Here is a 15476-nt window from a genome sequence, read left to right as displayed (position 1 = left end):
TAATAATGATCACGTGATATAAAATAATATTGGACAAGACACGTTTCACCGCAATTGCACAAATAATTACCTGGAATGAAATTGTGCTTTGAATCCTTTTTATTACATAAGCATTACATAAATTTCTCGTGTAAATACACGTGTAATCAACCTCGTAAAATTATTTGTTGGATTTGAAAACAATTAAGGCAGAATTGAGAATTTAGAATTGAGATTTAACGTTAGGCTTGCGACTTTCTGTTTTAATACCCATGAGATTACTTTAATTCCAGGGAATATTAAAGCTTATATAATAACGTGAACGCAGGATATCATTTATATTCGTATGATAATAATGATCACGTGATATAAAATAATATTGGACAAGACAAGTTTCACCGCAATTGCACGAATAATCGCCTGGAATGAAATTGTGCTCCTAAAGTTTTTGAACCGGGAACAGCACACTCCGAGTCTTATTTCATTCCCTCATTTTGTCCGTAACGTATCTGGTCCAATTTAAATTCCGGACCTAAGACCAGCGCACGCGGAAAGCCCGAAGGACCTAATATAATTCTGAATACAAGGAGCACCCGGTACGCTTGGGATCTAACTTGCATACATTTGCCAAATAGGCACGTTAACGTTAAGAATAGTGTCTGCATGCCTTCACGCAACAAAAAGAACGAATAAATTCCACGCTGGATGTATTGCGCGATGCTATCTTCGTCTTATTAGACATATACAACATGATACAACAAACATGTGTGCTTATCCATATTCGAAAAAAACTTTTATTTCACATTTTTTTATTTCAAGTTATTAATCATATATCATGTGAGTATCACGATACAAGTCTGATTAAAAATAATTAAACGATTACACATATACTAGAGCACTAAAGTATATGTGCATACGTGCGGTAACGTGTAATACAGTGTACCTTGAAGCAAAATGGAATTTTGTTCCGGCTGGTAATTCCCCGAAGTTATGTATCGACCGGATCTGCAATGCAGATTACGATATTCGAGCTTGTTCAAGCGCCGTCACTGACCTTTGCGCCGGTGCGCAGTTTTGGGAAATTGTCTTTTTGATCCAAGCCATGTTTCCTCAATCGGATATGTGTACAATAAAAACGCAATCTAAATAACGAATTCTGATAAAGGTATCAATCACTAAAATGGCTCGATTAAGGTATAATTTTTGGTAGAAGCCATGTATTCTCCCTATGATATAAATAAAATGGAAATTACAGAAAAGAGAAAATAAAATCGTGATGAAATTCCGCATTGTTCATTAATCATTGATGTTTACTGGTAGCAAGCAAGATGATCTTTCTCCGTCTCTCTATTTTCTCGGATGCAGTCGCTAGATTGCTTCAATGCAAGCGTCCCATTCGTTTGATACTTACCAACGCGATCTATGTCTTCTTGCGTGTAGTAGTGATGCATCGTTGCTGGTGGGTCGGCTTGCGGTAGCAATTGAATCACACGGGCGACAGTTTATGGCCGTACGATGATCATCACGACCAATACAGCGGTCACTTTACTCTGCTATTACTCACTTCCATCTCAAACAGTCGTACAGGCCACCCATTCGCCACTTCCGGTACGGTATTGTTCCTACAATTTCGGCCGCGCGCAGATCCACGTACACGCGCGCACACGCGCGGGGCCACGTACACACATGCAAACAGGACGCTTGATCCTTCGTATGCAGTGACGTTCCACGGAAAATGGCGGAGTCCACGTGAATGCAGACTCTGTGATAACAGATGTAAGCCGAGTGTGCCCTCCTCACGCGTTGCACCCCGCGGGAAAGAGTTCACCACACGCGCGAACTCGGACGCGGACGTTCACCCTTCGCATTTCGCGCCACGACTTAAGATCGCGGCTGAGGTGCGCGTGACCACGAGGATCTCGTCCTGTGAGACCTAGACGCGACCTCGTCTTATAGAGCGAAGACTCTCTCTGTATAATCGTAGGAAAGCATCCAGATTTCTATCTAGAGTCTCCGTGCCGCATAATTCATCGATTCCTCGTCCACGCGGAGCTTCGGAGGCGCGAGACTCGCTGGCGTTCCGTGTGATCATGTGTACTTGCCGATACCTCGCCGTGACGTTATCACCCCTGGTTCAAGGTTATGACAAATCGGTCCAGGAGGTAGTGCCGACGGCTCACCACGATGAAACGTCGATGATGATGAGCGGCGCGTTTCTCTCCAAAGGAAAACGGACAGAGTGCGTCTCACTGCTGACAGACGTGTCTCACGCACTGCACCGTCCACCGTCCGGCCGGCCGCACGGTTTTCCTTTTCCCTCTTTTATCTTGTTTCTTTTTTTTTACGGGTCCGACGAAATCAACAACAATGGAGACACGGGGTAAAACGACAAGCCCGATAACATTGTGGTACAACGCTCCTCCGCAAGCCGATTCTGCGCAGAGTGTCGGTCGCACATTCGGAGAGTCACCGACGGCGGCCACGCTACGCGAAGGATGCGAGGCGATCGTGGCGCCATCCGCGACGGGAGGGGCGTCGGTGGTCGGCACGGGGGGTGGCACACCGACTGCCACCCCCGCGACATCCTCCGCCGCCGCCGCCGCCGCCGCCACCGCCGCTGCTACCACCTCTGCCCTGTCCCCTCGCTCGTCTTCCTCTCGCTCTCGCGTCGTCGCTCCCCCGTCCCCACGTTACCCCCGCGTCCTCATCGACCTACGGTCTTCCCTGCCGCCGTACCCGAACACCCCCTCCGGCCACCCCGCACCCTCCGTTTTCCTCTTGCTACCCTTCTCGCTCTCACCAGCGCGGCAGCCACCACTGGCTGCGGTATCGATTGGCCCAGTTGTCCCTCGTCAGAGCGCGGCGGTCGCTCCAACATCCGAACGCGGCCCACCACCGCCTTCTTCACCTTCATAGCCATCTTCACCTGCCGCCGCGTTCTCCTTCTCTTCTTCTTTCGCCTCCTCCTCCTTTTTCCCTTCCACCCGCTCCTCCACGTTCACCTCTTTTTCGGCGCGCGGTGATACAAATTGCAAAAAGGTATTCCCGTGCGCTGCTGCGTCGCAGCGGCCTCGTGTACTGGCGGATCTTTACGACTATCACTTCTGTCGTCGATCAGGCTGGCATATTTTTTATCGTAAAGGAGAAACGATTGCATTCGCGAAGCGGAAGACAGGGAGAGAAAGAGAGAGAGGAAGAGACTCGATACGATGCGAACGGCAAAGGGCGATAAATTGGATTAACGGCCTATCGATTGTTTGGATAACGGGAGGGATGTTTTTATGACGTCGCGAGAGAGGACGCGTAGTATTGATTAACTTCGTGTGGATGATCCCCAAAACTGATAAGAAAATAGGATTAAAAAGCCGTTTCCCATAATCCTGTTATCATTAGGAAAGAACGGCAAAAATTTATGCGATTAATCCAATATCCTGGAACTAAACTCGTTGCGAACCTCATGGTTTGCAAGAGGAATAATATGCCTAAGTATAGAATAGAACATTCGTACGCTTAACGTGTTTAATCCGAAACTCAATTAGCAAGGTGTCTTTGGATTTCAAAATATTCAATTTTTGCAATTTGAGCAGACAACGAAAGAAAAATTTATATATTCGAGATTATCCTGGGCGAGACGCAGATATGGATAAATTCAGGATAGCCCAGGATATTCCGCAAAGGATCTCGATATCGACTGACCGAATAAGAAGGTGAACAAGGTGCTATCGAGGAACTACGAGCAAACTGGACAATGTTGGTCGGTGCTCGTGAGCGGAGCGGAAAACAGGGGGCGAGTATAAGCGACAAAGGAGCCGGGCATTATTATATGGCGCGGCTCTGAATACATGACAATGCCAAGCGGGGCTTCCTCTCCGTCTCTCCCGCGTCTACACCCTCTTTGTTTCGTCGGTCTCTCCGGCTGTGCCGGTCTTGCTCCCGGTTGCTCCCGCGGGCGCCGCACAAGCACCGCCGCGGGACTATTGCCTGACAATGCTACGCTAACAAGGTCAACAATTAATGAATCGTTGGAAATGCGTCGCCGGAAAAATACGCGGCGTCCAATGGGAGCGGTGTGTTATCAAGAAGGTGGCGCGCCGGTGTATGCCGTTGTTTCATGGATCGCCGCGTCGGATGTTGCGACATTAGCAATCAGCGGCCTTTGAGGGATCTGCCGCTGAATATGGACGGGGAATATTGCACGCGCGCCCTCAAAGATACGATGTCGCTCTGATTTTGAAATCTCGGCGAGAGATTACATCGTAATTTGCGCGCTGGATAATTAGCGGCAGCGAGCAGCGCGACTCTTAATTAGAGCGTTGATCGCAGAAAAATAATTGGCGGTAATGATTACACATGCGCACTCCCGCGCGATGCCGGAATCAACAGACGTGACTTGAAATCGCAATAGTCGAAACCACCCCCTCAATTCTCATCGTGCGACTTCCGTATCGATGAATGCGACAACGCATCGAGTAACTGCATACTTATTTTATAGTCTGTTCGCGTTTTTGTTATTTGCTTCGTATCAATCTTTCCTAGAACAATTTCACGTTTTCAAGGCAGTAATCCTATAATGCGACTGACAACGCTTAATTCGCTTGATATTCTTTCGTGCAAATAAAATTTCTATGCTGAGCATCTGTTTCTCAAAACACAATCTTATTTCACGTGGGAATTTCACGACTAACATGGAAAAAAAGCTGTAATGTGCAATTTGTCGCTGAATATGCTCGGTCTTGCCGACGATAATGTTGCTAGACAGCGCGGTTTATTTTTCTTGGGTCTCGCCGTGCGCCGAGAAATTAAAAGAAACGGTAAACGTTCCCTCGCTCGACGAGATAGAAAGCTAGTAACCAACTATCGAGAAAATCGTAGAATTTTCCCTTAGGAGAGTGTGGCGCGCGCATTCAAGAAAAGTATATACCTCGAGGGCACTTACAACGCACTTTTATAGAACGTAACGGCGTGCATCGGTCGGAGGTAAGGTCGAGTTTTAACCTTCCCAATCTTCAGATTGCTTAGCTGCTTTTAGTCGAAGCACTTTTTAGCCAATCACGCGGTAGCGCCTCTTGTTGCATTCACCGAGTTCCTCCAGTATTTACAAGAGATTTATCGAAAATTTCTTCCTATTTTTGCAGACTGTGATTTTTACAACCGTGAGACTGCATTCGCGAGTTTATCAATTTGTAACTTAATTTATTGTATAATTCTCCGTTAAATTGTCAGGAGCACGGGCATTATGCACCGTAACATGCTGTCTTCAGCTTTATTGATCGCGTACAGGTTGCGTACATCGATTCTTGCGAAGCAAATGCTGATTTCGTTGTTGCGCTCGGCGGTATATATTCTGGTGCGGATGGGCGATTCTGAAGATGTTTGAATGATGAATCCAATATCACCCCCGGGTTGGGTCGCGGCAGAAGCGAAATACACCCTCGGGACAGAAACCGTTTCCCTAAAACAGACCAATGAGCCGTCCCTGCTCCACATACATCAGGGACTTTGGGGCCGCGGCATGTGCGCGCTCAGCGGTGCGATGCATCATACGTTACAGATTGGTTTTACGTAAAAGAACGCCAGTATAATGGTGTAGAATGTTTGACGCCGAAAAGGGAAATGGTTGGAAAATAACGAAAGTAAAGCGCCAGCTATCCATTGTCGCGCATTGTGTCCCATTCGCGCGATTTTTTATCGTTTCGCGGCCCCGCGTTTTCATGACCCAAAACCGGCTTGCCTAAAAACGACCGACTCTGTGAAGCGAGAATCCTGATCCATATTTTTCGAAAACGCTCATGTTTTCGTGAGAGACGGGTGTCGCTTTTCTCATTAATTTCACGTAAAAGCAATACAATATAAAAAGGAAAGAAAGAGAAAAGTATGAGATTATCATTATTTGTATTGCAATTGTTATAGTCGCTGATGTAAAAGATAAGATAATTAGGATAAACGCTATTTAGTATCAAGAAACATCTTTAGCGTGGCGTCTTTAAATATGACGTTAAACAAGCGACACGGAGAACAGCGAACGTCGCGTCGTGTCGTCGCTTCGTTGCAGCCGCGTTTCTTCGCGCGATAATGTTTGCAAAGATATGCGCCCTCGGAAAGCGACCCCCTCTGTTCTCAGCGGACACCGAGACAAGTACACAGTCACTAATTACAAGGGACACGAAATTACATAACTTTCACGAGGTTGTATATTCTAATTTGGCGGATCGTTAAAGGTCGGTTGGTTTATGCATATTCATCGGGCATTTTTTAACGAGCGTACCCACCCCGACCAAATCGAGAAGAAGCTACTTCGTGTGCCCCACGCTCTAATGATCGTTTTGTAAATTAATGACGGGTGCGCAGCGTCATTTCACGGTTGATGGCGATATTACGGCCCGGGTATAATACGTCTACGCGGCACCTGCAATTAACACGCGCGCGCGGCATTGTTGCACATCGATGGACGTAAATAAACGCGGTAATATACGTATGTAAACGTTTCTCGTTATGGCGTGCCCGTGTGGAAGCTCGCGCGCGTGTAATTGCCGTCGTACACATCGTTCGTTATATGCGGCTCAACTACGGCAAATTGTCTTCTCGGGCCTGGACCTTCCTTATATAATACATTCTCGCCCGTCGACGTTAATGATGTTAATCTTCTTTCATAAAGAGAAAGAATTTATCTTATGATCACGTTGCGCACAAAGCAACAAATGATCCGTTGTTGCGCTAATTATAAGAGTTCAAGCTAGGAAACATGCTCATGTCTCGTGATAAATTCACGTGAGACAGATCAGTGTAGTTTGTGTGAGTCGATCAATTGCTAGCTTGCAAACTTAGATTATTGTGAATTATATAAAAAACATAAAAAATTATATAAAACTTTTTTATTTTTGCTTTACTCTTAAAAAGAGAGATTTACCATGTAAAGATTAAATCTGTAAAATTCCATTATATCCTATGTCATATCTTGCCATTATGTCTGTAGTGTTCGTTTCCGTTGCATATTTCCAATTTTCGATACAAAGTACATTATAGCGCTGATTTATAATTCATTTTGACAGATAAGACGATATGACTATCTGTCAAAACGAAATGAAACCTGTAAAACATGCTAAAAGTATTCTTGAATTCATAGTTATATTCGATATTTTCGCTCGACTATCATCATAAAAGTGTTTTAGAACTGCGAAAACATGCACGAAGATCGTCAAACGTTTGAATAATGTGCCAGAAAGGTTTTACCTCGAAAATCAAAGGTCTAGACAAACATATTTATCAGCAAAGATATATGTATGATAACCGAATTTTACACGAAATAGTTTGAAATTTTCCTAATCTTGTTACGTATTATTGGATCTCTTAATCGATATCTTTCTATCTGTGTCATAATATATTTTGAAATCTAGCAAAGTTGCATTCCTTTTCTCGATTAAATAATTTTTATTTTGAATTAAAAATTGATAAATACAATTGACACAATTTTCTAATATTCTGATTTTTATAGAAAGTCTTTTGTATACACAAAAACTCTTTTTCTACTTTATGAAAAACTAAGCCAAAGATCACACATAACTACAGATTATAAGACATATTTGATATGATTATTATTTTAATCCTATTCTATCATCAGTCGATATAGCTTTAATCGGACGGAAGATACTGTTTATCACGTTATCGCGCCGGCGCCGGCCGACCTAACCGGTGTTTCAAGCAATTTTCCTTGAATACACCATTGACCAGCGGAGAAAATACTCGGGTTATAAAACCCGCGACAAGCAACTCGCCAGTTGAGGCCTTGCCGACAATCAAATTTTCTGGCGAGGGTCACGTCGGGGGTGATAGGGCTGATTAAATCAACGGATCGAAAGTTCAAGGCGGGCCGCGCGCTCATTTAATTTCGTCGAGTCGAGAAAGGTTTTCAGGTGGACCCGGGCAACGATCGTAACACGCGCCGAAAGCGCTGTCGATGAAAAGTTCTTCCCGAAGGTGGACAGAAGTGGCGAGCAGGCGAGCGGCCAAGGAACGAGAGCGCATCCGCCGAATCACAAATGAGTTACGAGACTCGATTAAGCATCTTCTGGATGCATTATTAAGGGCTGCAACGGAAGAGCAAAGTAGAGAAGCGCGCAAGAGAGACAGAGAGAGAGAGAGAGGGAGGCAGAAAAGGAGAGAGCAGACGAGGTAGCCAGGGGCAACTAATGGGTTGTAACTAGTGTGTGCAGCGGATTATATCTTCTCGGTCAGGCCGGTACAAGCCACTGTACGTAGAAACCTCGAATGGGCGAACGGGTGCGAGGAAGATGAAGGACACAACGAGGGACGATGATAATGGCAAACCATCAGGTAGACAGAGAGAGAGAGAGAGAAGGAAAGCAAGAAAGAACACAAATGGGTGTAGGAGAGAGCGGAGGTTGGGCGGGCAGAGAGAGAGAGGCTTAACTCGAGACTTTATGAATGCCCGACTGCAGCGCAGGAGTTCAGGTAAGATAAGGGCTTTCTGCACCCTCTTCATCCCACCGCCTCAGGGGCTACCGTGTCTGTGCCTCGCCCTCCCGCTCTCGTCGTCGCTGAAAACGCTACATCGCCACCAAATCCGAGCAACGGTTTCCCGGGCACGCAGCTACTCCCACGCCTGCACTCACCGTTCCGACCGCTTAACGCCAGATTTCGCAACTTCTGTCACGAGACGGGAACCTCATTAATATTCGAACAGCGGCCCTTCGTTGAATATACTGATCCTGCCGCGCGACTTCGATACCCTGCCAAGTTCCGGTGTCCCTCGCAACGAAAACGGCACTTCAAATGCATAACTCGCTGTCGATTAATCGAGATCTTTGTCAGCCGAGAAGTGACTACGTCACATCAATCGATCGGTCCAGCACGGTTCAGCACTGGCAAAGCCGTGCGATTGAGATCCCGCTGAGCGGACCAGGAAACTACTGCTGCACAATGGCGACGATATCTCGCGCTTCCACGGCATTGTATAAATATATATAAAATTAACTGATCACGTCTTGTCAATTAGAAATGTCGGATAATAAAAGCTTTTAATAGATCGTGTCGGTATAGATTCCTCGATAGCGCCTTGTCGAGCATCCATGAAAACTAGGTTGCGGCACAGACCTGGATTATATTTGGCAAACCTCACGGGGCAAGAACGTTGTAATATCGCGCGAACGATTCGGAACGGCGCTGCAAACGACGAACTTAGAGACGTGAACTGGCAAAATAGCTCATTGACCGTCCGATCCGTCTCGTTTCGCGCGGGAGCACCTATAACCCGTACGATAGGTCAGCTCGCGAAGGAAAGGAGTGCGCGAATATCTCCGGAGGAAAGGCGGGATTTCAATTTCATGGCGAGCAAGGAGCCCATTGGAGCCTTATTCCAGCGTATAAACATAAATGGTGCAAAACGATAAAAGTCGCTTGTGCCGCGTACGGTGAGCCGCGAGCGCGAGAGAGGAACGCTCGGAGGGTGGTTGGGCGAGAACGAAAGAGAGAAAAAGAGAGAGAGAGAGAAAGGAAAAGAAAGACCAGATGACTGAGCAGGACGGGAGAAAAGGGGAGCGGTGTAGAAGAGTGCCAGTGGCCTGACAGGTGCGAAGGAAAAGGAGTGCCCGCGTTAGAAGGAACGAGATTCAGAAAAAGAGAAAGGGTGAGATAGACAGAGGGAGAGGAAGGAGATTCGTCGAGCCGTGGGTGCGCGAGCGAAATATATTCCCCGGCGGGACACGAATTACCGTGGAAACGAGAAAAATAATGAAACTCGTTCTAAAATCTGTTAGAGTGAATATTATTTAAATCTGCCAGAGTAACGGGGGTGTATCGCATGAACGATTATCAGGGGGAGGGTGAGCGCGCCATGCTACCAGCACGGGCGTTCCCTCTTCGACATCCGGACTATTCGCAATGCGGCGTTAGTGCGATGGTGGCCGATGGTGTCGACGGTGACTCCGCGACATCCACTATTACCGCTCGGGCAGTGGCGTTCATGGAGAGCATCGTGAATGCCGTGTGCCACCAGCACGCTATCACGCTCGGAGCGAGCTCATCCCACCACCCCGCCACCCCCTGACTTTCAGCATCGCCGGCGTATAACCCTCCCCTCGCGACGCCTCCAGTATTATTTCAGGTGTACACACGGCCGCGTTAATACACCGGTCGACCGCGTGTGCGTACACTCCACATCCGCCCACATATTCCGTCCTGTTTCCGCATGCCCGCTCCGCTCGCCTATCTACGTCCATGCGACCGTACAATCGGTGGCCATAAAAAGCGATAGCGGCCGACGGAATATCTGCAAAACGCTCCCGAGGTTGCTGCTCCCTTTTATTCGCTCGCTCGAGCTTGCTGCTTGCGCTTCAGGACGCGGTTATCCGCGTGCCGCTCGTCCCGATATCACGCTGGAGGGTGGATGCGTCATTAAGAGGACACGTTCGTGCGATATCACACAAGCATAAATGTGTCATTAGGAGGGAAAACGCGTGACGCTCCTGCGTCGGAAGCGTCTCGGATGCGGTGCGATCGCGCTGTTTGCTGTGTTTACCGTGTTGATCATGCGGCGCGACGACAACCCGATTCGATACCCATTTCCGGACGGACGGGCGATATCTTACCGCTCATGATCGGTTTGGCCGGATTACGCAAAATCGAATTCCTGTGTATAGCCACCCCGCGGAATAAGAGATGGGATCTGGCGCTCGACCGGAATATATGTATATCTATATATGTATAAATGTATATAGCACGTGCACTCGGTTTTTGCCAGGAAGCTGCAGCAGATTTTTCGAGAGGGAAAAATCGCGAGGAAAGAGAGCGGTTCGACGTGCAGTCGCGGAACAAACGGGATAATGAGTAGAGCTAATCTTTCTTACCACCATTTCCGGAGAATCGGAATGCGTACTTTGTGTAGGAATTATTTATTCACGCATGCGCGGCACGTACACACGCATACATACACATTTTCTGTTTTCGCACATTTTCTAAAAATAAATATTTTTTATTCACGTATGCACGATGCATCATGAAAACAGAAGAAACAATATCTATGTTTGAATGAGCTCACTAATCATGCTCATTTTCATCATCAATGGATTTTGTTTGCGCGTAGCGTTAATTATGGAGGATTTCAGCAGAACCTAACGAGAGCAGAGACACAGGAGACCTCGCGAAAATAAACGAGACGACGCGAAAATACGTCGACACTCGTAACGATGCTTCGGACGTCGCTGCGCGATATTATCTCTGGCACCCTCGGGAATTCCTTCTCGCCTCGGCGGGTGCCTTTTATGCTCGTAATATCGCGGCGCGTGTTACGCGCTGCCGACAGGGCGAGCGTCGCAGATCGCCACTGGCCGATAACGATATTCTGTCAATGTTACGCGCGCATCGGGACGAGCGCGGGGCCGAGGGTTGTCGCTTGTCGTCACGTGTGTGCCACGAAGCACGGAGGAGAGGGATGGCACAGGGGACGCGAGGGTACGTCGAGATCTTGATCGCGTCACATCGCCGCCGCGTCGAAACGCCTGCAATACGACGTGACAGTTATGCACCGGAGATGCCCGATGCCCTGTCATTACGGTACCGTGGGGATAAATCTTTCTCGTCGGCCGCGCGCGGCTTCCAGATGCTCGTCGAGATCGCGTCACGGATGGGCAGCCGCGGTGTCGAGCATGAAACGCGACACGATGTCAGCCCGCGGGAGGAAGTACGTTATCTGCGAGCCGTTCTGCGCCGAATGCTGTCCCTGTGTGCGCGTTTATCCGCGGCGTGTTACCGGTAATACGGGCGAAACGATCAGTTTTCGGCTACGCGAGTTTGCATTACCACGGGTTTACCCCACATACCGCCGGTGAACCGATTAGCCGCTGCATTAGCAAGTCGACGCGAGCTGAATGTCTGACTCAATGTCGCCGTAACCCCTTCGGAAACACACGGTTCTCTTGAAAGGAGCGAAGAGAAGAGAATAAAGAAAATTGATTGTTATGTAATAGTAACTATATACTTTTATATAATGTTAATCATTATTGTGTGTTATTAAAATACGTGATTATTGTGTAAATTAATAAATAAAATTAAACATATACGTATACCGATATTCTTTAGATTTCCTTAATTCCCAAAATTCTTTAATAATAGTAAAATATTTGACACGCAAATAACGTTTTTCCTGCAATACAAGTGAGAGCATGTGCAAGAGAGAGCCACGTGTCTACAACGCGGAATAATATCTGACCCCCCAATGTGCGTGATGCTTGTACCGACACGAAAAAAATCTAGGATATAGCCGTCCGGAAACACCGGTTACGGTCCTAGCAGGCAATTTAGGACAGTGTGGACACGTTCGCCATAACCGTGCCGGATGTGTCTGGACATATGGTATGCGCACGATTAAGCTAGGGTGACCAGACCTTCCTCAGTCAATCCTGTGTAAGAATTTTCTCATTTCCTATCCTTCCGTTATATCGCTAGCATTCTCGCGAAGAGATTCTCGTAATATAACTGACGATAAACAACAGCGTTGCAATTTTCTTTCGCGATGCAAATACTGTCAAATATAATTTCATTTCCGACAAACTAGTATTGATTTATTTATACTTCAACACCGTTACTTACTTGCTCTTTCTATTTATTTTGCTATGTTAATCACTCTCCATTTCAGTGACAGAATTATACGCGTCTAACGTCAATCTTTATTTTAATGAGTTTCCAATATTTACTATAGGATAGACGTGAATAAAACTTCAGAGAATTTTGAGACTATTGGATACTTGCGCTCAAACTGAGTTACCGCAGAAAAACAAACGGAAATAAAATTACGTTCTTTGCAAATACTCATTGAAAACACGCATCTGAAGGCTCATTTTAAAACCTATTTTCCACCTCATAAAGCAAAATCCGACAAGTTACAAACCTGTGCTCCCAGGTCAAATGCAGCCCGAGAAATCGCCGCGGCGGCAAAATTATATAACCGTTATTATTTCCTCTGTTATCACAGTTTGCCGCTAAACGTCTGCTGCAAGTAATTGTGCGTTATTATTACTCCCTAACAATGTCAAAAGAAACAGTTTCGCGTAACTACCGCGGTGTTTCCGCTCGCTTGTTCGCCGTGCAAAAAGCGCGATGCACGAAACCAATTACGCGAAACTGAGGTTTATTCGAAACGCCGTTTTCCTCATTGCTTTGCACGTACGTTGTCTATTTGGAAAAACACCGCAACGATACATGTGTTCCTTTCAGTAATCGCGACGCATGATCTCCACATTTTCCGAGACCATGTTTCCCGCGCGAAAAAGGGAGCGCGATGAAACGCGTAACGCACGAATTACCTTTGCAGACTCGAGGGTAGACGTGACAAACACAGGTGTATCCACCCTCCCGCAACTGTTCTACAATTCTGCATGAAATGTCATCGTTGGCTGAAAGAACAACGAACGGCCTAGGCGAAAGGGAACCACGAACATTCGCATGTTCATTAAAACGCAAACGAATTCCGCGCGTTCTTCGTGCCGGTTGACCCGAACAGTTCCGTTCCTCCCCGTTTCCTCTTTTACTCGGCCTGTTTCTCTTTCTTTCTCTCTCTGTCTCTCACTTTCTCTCTTTCTCTTCGTTCTGCCACATAGGGTGAATTCCGCGTAAACGATTACGTGCCGCCCTCGTGGAATCGGGCGTCAACGTTGCATTCTGTTGTTCCTCGCCGTTCCTCGTCGACTGCAGAGCGATGGCGACGTTGTTCTTTGCACGGCAGCCGCTCGGTCTTGCGGTATCATCGGCATGGCAGTCCGCACCTTTTCCTTTTCACCCCCGAGGCTCTTTCCTGGGGCCTTTCCTCGTTTGTCACGCGCGCCGCGCCACGCCACCGCGATATAGCTCCGTTTCATTTGCAACCGCATCCATTAATACCGCTCGTTGCCGCGGCCTGCAACTCTTCCGTGCCGCGCAAGAAAATCGATGTCCATCGACTGCACCCGTCTGCCCCGTTCTTCTTTTTTCCCTTTCTCCGCGCGCTCTTCCAATCCCCGGTGAAACCGAGCGAGTAAATTAGAATCTTGAATCGAGCTCACGATTGGCAGCAAGAAGTGTACGGAACACCCCGGTAGAGCATACATTCGGAACGATCCTCGCGAAGAATGACTGCACTTGTACTCACGTGATCGAATATATTTCTTTTTTTCTCTTTCGTTTTTGTGGCGCCCGCCGTAAATCCGTTCTCGTTCCGGTTATCGGTAGAACTGCGCGATAATCGGGTCTGCAATGGGGTAATCATTTTATATCACTGCCCTTCCGTTCAACGTATAATCCTCGTGATGAGGAAATATCGGTTCATACGTTTGATCTACATCTACGTTTCGGGCGATTGTATCGTCCAGTTCTGGCGATTCCAGTGCGATTCCGCGTAAACAATTACGCGTGCAAGCGGAGACCCTCGTTGCCGTTTCGCGCCTGGTCGGCACCGACGTTCAAATATACCGTTTTCCCTTTTTTGCCGCGTGCACCTTTGCCTTCTCCGCCGCCATTTGTCACACGTATCGTACAAGACTGCGATAGCTTCGTTTCATTTGCAACCGCGTCCATTAATACCGTGCACGTTGTTTTCTGCCGTCCCTCGTGTGCGCAAAAATCGATGTTCGCTGACCTCTCTTCCCTCTTCCCTTCTCTTTCTCACTCTCTATCTTTCTCTCTTTCTCTCGCACGAATATGTGCGATGGGTTTATGCTTGAATGACGTGAAAATACACGTGCGGAATATACGCGCGATGTGCACACTCTGTTAATGACAGATCCCTTGACGGATTTCCAAGTCGAGTTTTGATCTCGGAAGATCTTGAACGGGAAAAAACTATCATTTGCCGCAAGTTTTTAATTTTCCAGATTAAATATCTCGGCAATCAAACTTTAAATTAAATTTTTGTTAAAGTAGAACCTGCGGTTCCAATTAACTGAAAGGTAAGATTAGTTTACGTTTTCAGTTTGAAGCTTAATACGCCGGAAACTTTCAGTTCCCTGTATTAAATATTTTCACAATTAAGCTCGCCATCAGATTCTCGCTAGGAACACCGTTCACTGTTCTGTCACGAAATAATCAGTAGAAAACGCGTGTCTGATTATGCTTGCCTATAGAAAAAAGTCAGCTGAAGGGATTGAGCGTACGCGCGACGATTAATTGTTTTTTAGCCATTACGTCAATGCATCATTTCACCGTTCCCGCGCAACGGCATTACGCAATAAGGTAATACAATTTCAAGATTAATGATTACCTCCGGCAGATTGCAAGAAAAAATACTTGATCATCCGGCTGTCCGGCCCATACTCCGCGCTAAGTAGCAAGTTACTATCTGATTATACAATCTCCTTAATGATAGGAGTGCGGCAAGTTTGCACGACTTCGCCGCCGCCGCCGCCGACGATGCAGCTCGTTTAAAAATTCGTTTCTCGGTGCTTTAAAACGACCACCCGCTATTAACTTCTTACCGTACGCTCTTATGATAACATCGGGGTGCATGTGTAGTG

The 15476-nt window shown here is 46.9% G+C and overlaps 1 protein-coding gene across 5 annotated transcripts in view; it reads right to left on the bottom strand.

The window, feature by feature from the left end:
• Positions 1–15476, bottom strand: part of LOC105279217 (teneurin-a) — a 458941-nt gene that overhangs the window by 180235 nt on the left and 263230 nt on the right. Inside the window, exon 1 of one of the 5 annotated variants that reach the window (XM_011338855.3) lies at positions 1391–2461. The exons of the other annotated variants lie outside the window; for them this stretch is intronic. Coding sequence (XP_011337157.2) covers positions 1391–1430 — 40 coding nt within the window. The 5' untranslated portion in view covers positions 1431–2461. Of the gene's footprint in view, positions 1–1390; positions 2462–15476 lie in introns of those variants that run through there. 5 annotated transcript variants of the gene reach the window in all.

Source organism: Ooceraea biroi, chromosome 5, assembly GCF_003672135.1.
Source record: "Ooceraea biroi isolate clonal line C1 chromosome 5, Obir_v5.4, whole genome shotgun sequence".
In the NCBI taxonomy this organism is placed as follows: Eukaryota; Metazoa; Arthropoda; class Insecta; order Hymenoptera; family Formicidae; genus Ooceraea; species Ooceraea biroi.
This window is presented reverse-complemented; position numbering and strand designations above follow the sequence as displayed.